The 3,128-nt window shown below is 42.9% G+C and overlaps 1 protein-coding gene across 1 annotated transcript in view; it reads left to right on the forward strand.

Annotated features, from left to right (window-relative positions):
- Positions 1–1,318: 1,318 nt before the first annotated feature.
- The window catches only part of T265_05462 (hypothetical protein), a gene marked incomplete at both ends in the record, with an annotated part of 16,160 nt that continues 14,350 nt past the window's right edge, over positions 1,319–3,128 (forward strand). Inside the window, one exon of the mRNA XM_009170473.1 lies at positions 1,319–1,397. Within this exon, the coding sequence (XP_009168737.1) occupies positions 1,319–1,397 (79 nt within the window). The remainder of the gene's footprint in view (positions 1,398–3,128) is intronic.

A 3,128-nucleotide genomic window follows, 5' to 3' on the forward strand; every position in this document is an offset into this window, starting at 1 on the left:
TGATGATGATGATGATGATGATGATGATGATTTTCTGTGTACCTATCAAGCCAGGCTTTATCTCAGGTTGAAAGCTGTAAACAAGTTGATGATGCCGCCATAAGCATCTTTAGCTGGCATCTTTTATGTTAAAAATGGAGAAGTCAGCCAATACGGGCATACAACAAGAAATTTAGATGATGTCCTAATCATCACGAGAGTTGAGAAACGGGCTGAACACCTGTCCAATCTATCCCTCTCCACCAAAACATGCTTGCGCCGCACGACAAATTTCCTTTTTGGGCAGATGGTGCTACGAGGCGCTCCGTATATTGGAAGCCTACGTTTAGCACGGGTTTCTCACGGTTATGTTACAAAATTTTCATTGGTATTGGTGTTGTTTTATTGGATCAGATAAATTTGCACTTCAGACAGACTAGCAGAGGAATCTGACTTGCAGAAAGATGTACTGCGGTCAAAAAACCATCTTGAATGCTTGCTTTATCAAACAGCACCTCGCTTAGAGTGATAAACCAAAAATGGTTCCTTGCGATACTGAGAAACGGCAACCAGAGTGATATTTCTTACACTGGTGATAATACTTCCGGGTCTAATTAAACGGGCGCTAAGTCTTTTCGGGCACCAGACTTACAATGCATGGGTTATACCACTGCCGCCAACCAAACTTCGAACGTCACTTTTAGCTACAGCTCACTGCGTGTGTCAGTACACCTGTGGCTGGGGCGATAACTAAGCATTGATGAAATCGACAAGACGCCGTAAACGTGATTAGAGGACCCTATTTAAAAAAAAAAAACTCATCGCAAAACACTGATCGAATCCAGGGTTCAATCGCCCGTCACCAGGCATCTAATCTCCATAAATCACTGAGTTCAACCCAACTCATCGTTCTAGGTCTTAAGCAGGTTCTTAAGCTGTGGTTCCTTGGAACCATATTGATTAGTCGTTTTAAGCCTGGCCTCTGTTCTCCGAAAAAACTCAAGATCACTCTGAAGCTACCTTGTTTGAGAATTATTTAGATATTGTAAGCTTTTGCGTATCTTATACGTCTTAGAAGATTCCACGTATTTACACGGAAAGAATCTATCCCTCAAATCCATTGTTGTCACTTGCTTGTGGCCACGGAATCACAGTGCTTTCAACAAGATAATAATACAGAAATAGGAACAAAACTCAATTACAAATCAATTTGGTTTTCATGGAAGACTCAAGTGAATCTCTCGTTTATGATATTTTACAACTGAATGTGCTGCACACAGGCCGCCTCATGTTTCAGTTGGCAGGATATTCGAGATATCTCAGTATATTTTCATGAAGGATGAAGGAAACTACTCACAAGGTTGCTGAAAACTCTTGGACAGCCCACGACCGGTTTCGTCCTTCTTGGAACTCATCAGGTGAGCGCAGTCCCCAAGTTTCCGTTAACCTTATGTTCAACTTGAACCGAAACTGGACTGTAGAATATCATAAACGAGAGATCCTCGTGGAGACCGAATTGATTTGCAAATGAGTGTATTTCTCGAAAACAATGCAATTTGGGTTCAAGTAGATCACAGGTTGACGGAAACTCGGGGACTGAGCCTACCTGATGAGCCCCAACAAGGGCGAAACCGGTCGTGGGCTGTCGGAGAGTTTTCAGCAACGTTGTGAGTAGACCCCCATAAGAACAAAACTCCTTGCAAGCTGTGCGCGTTCAGTATTGGCGTTAATATGGTAAGTTGTAGGCAGTTTTGTGTAAAACGTTACGGCAAACCCTAAGAAAAAATGAATTTCACGAAACGATCACTGAAATACTGGCCAACTGTGACAAATCGGGTGCGGTCTGTACGACCGTAGATACATTAGGCTATTTTAGTTTTTCACATGAGACATTGGAACGAGAGCACATGGCAGCCAGTGGGAATGATGCCCACAGATAGAGAGTAACCCCTTTAATGTATGGATGACAAAATATGGCGCCCGCTGAAACGGACAAGTGCATTTTTCTCCGAGAAGCCTCAATGTAACGCATTTTCCAACATACCGAGAAGGCGGTTTCATTGTTCCGAATTCGTTTTTGGATGCAGACAGAAAGTCAAGTACTGGTATTCGTTGACTGTGTTCCTTTGCATCGTGTTAAGGGTGAAATATCTACTGTTCGGTTAGTACACTCTGCCGCATATTTCACGCCGGATGATGAACTATGGTGTAAGTGAGTCTTTCAAATGCCATTTTTAACATGTTTCTGCTCGATACTGCAAATGGCCTCATGAAAGAGAGGGTAGATGAGAGATGGTCAAGCCGTAATCTGGAAATCAAGCTGTCCATTATAGGACGAATGGAACATGCAGACTTTGACCAGAGTGAGAACAGCCTGAAGAGGATAAACTAGTTGAAGGAAACCCTGGGGATGCGCCTGCCCGATGAGTCTGAGGAACGGCGAAGCCGGTCATGGACTATCGAAGAGTTTTCAGCAATCTTATGACCAGTGTGTGACCCTGGGGAAACAACAAAAATCGGCGTTTCGACTGAATGAAAAAAACAGTTTTTAACGATGGACAAAGAGGTGATGGAGGGGATTAGGAAGATGTAAAGGCCGAAGTGGATCCCTCCTCATTTGCAGCGCTTTAAATATGATGTCTGCGAGGATGACAGAGTGCACCGTTGCACTGACATTCATTTTTCAAGTGAGACTGTGTTCTGTGAGTGAAGTCAATCTTTCCTGAAAAGCTTACCAGTACTACACAGTTGTTTTATGCTCACTGCAAATCATCAACTGTGCGTATCTCAACAGAGCTCCAGAGTGTTTGGACCCCATTATCAACCGGACCAGTAGGTTGAACCGTTGACCACTGGGCATTCAAATCTGGAGCATTCAAATCGGACGAGGCAGGTGAATTTGTACGCAGTTTTCAGTCATTTATTAATTGGCTGTACAGCAGAAATATGTTACTGAATGCTTTGAGTGAGCAGCCGGCTTTTCAATTACCCTTTCGGGGCTGTGGAAACCATACATGTGTTTGTTGATACTGTTCCTTCCTCCATATTTTGCCACACCCCACATTGTGATTCACACTACAACGATAGATGAACAGAACTGTGATAGTGCAAACCATATATATATATATATATATATATATATATAGGAT

The sequence above is a fragment of the Opisthorchis viverrini genome, assembly GCF_000715545.1.
Source record: "Opisthorchis viverrini unplaced genomic scaffold opera_v5_105, whole genome shotgun sequence".
NCBI lineage: Eukaryota > Metazoa > Platyhelminthes > Trematoda > Opisthorchiida > Opisthorchiidae > Opisthorchis > Opisthorchis viverrini.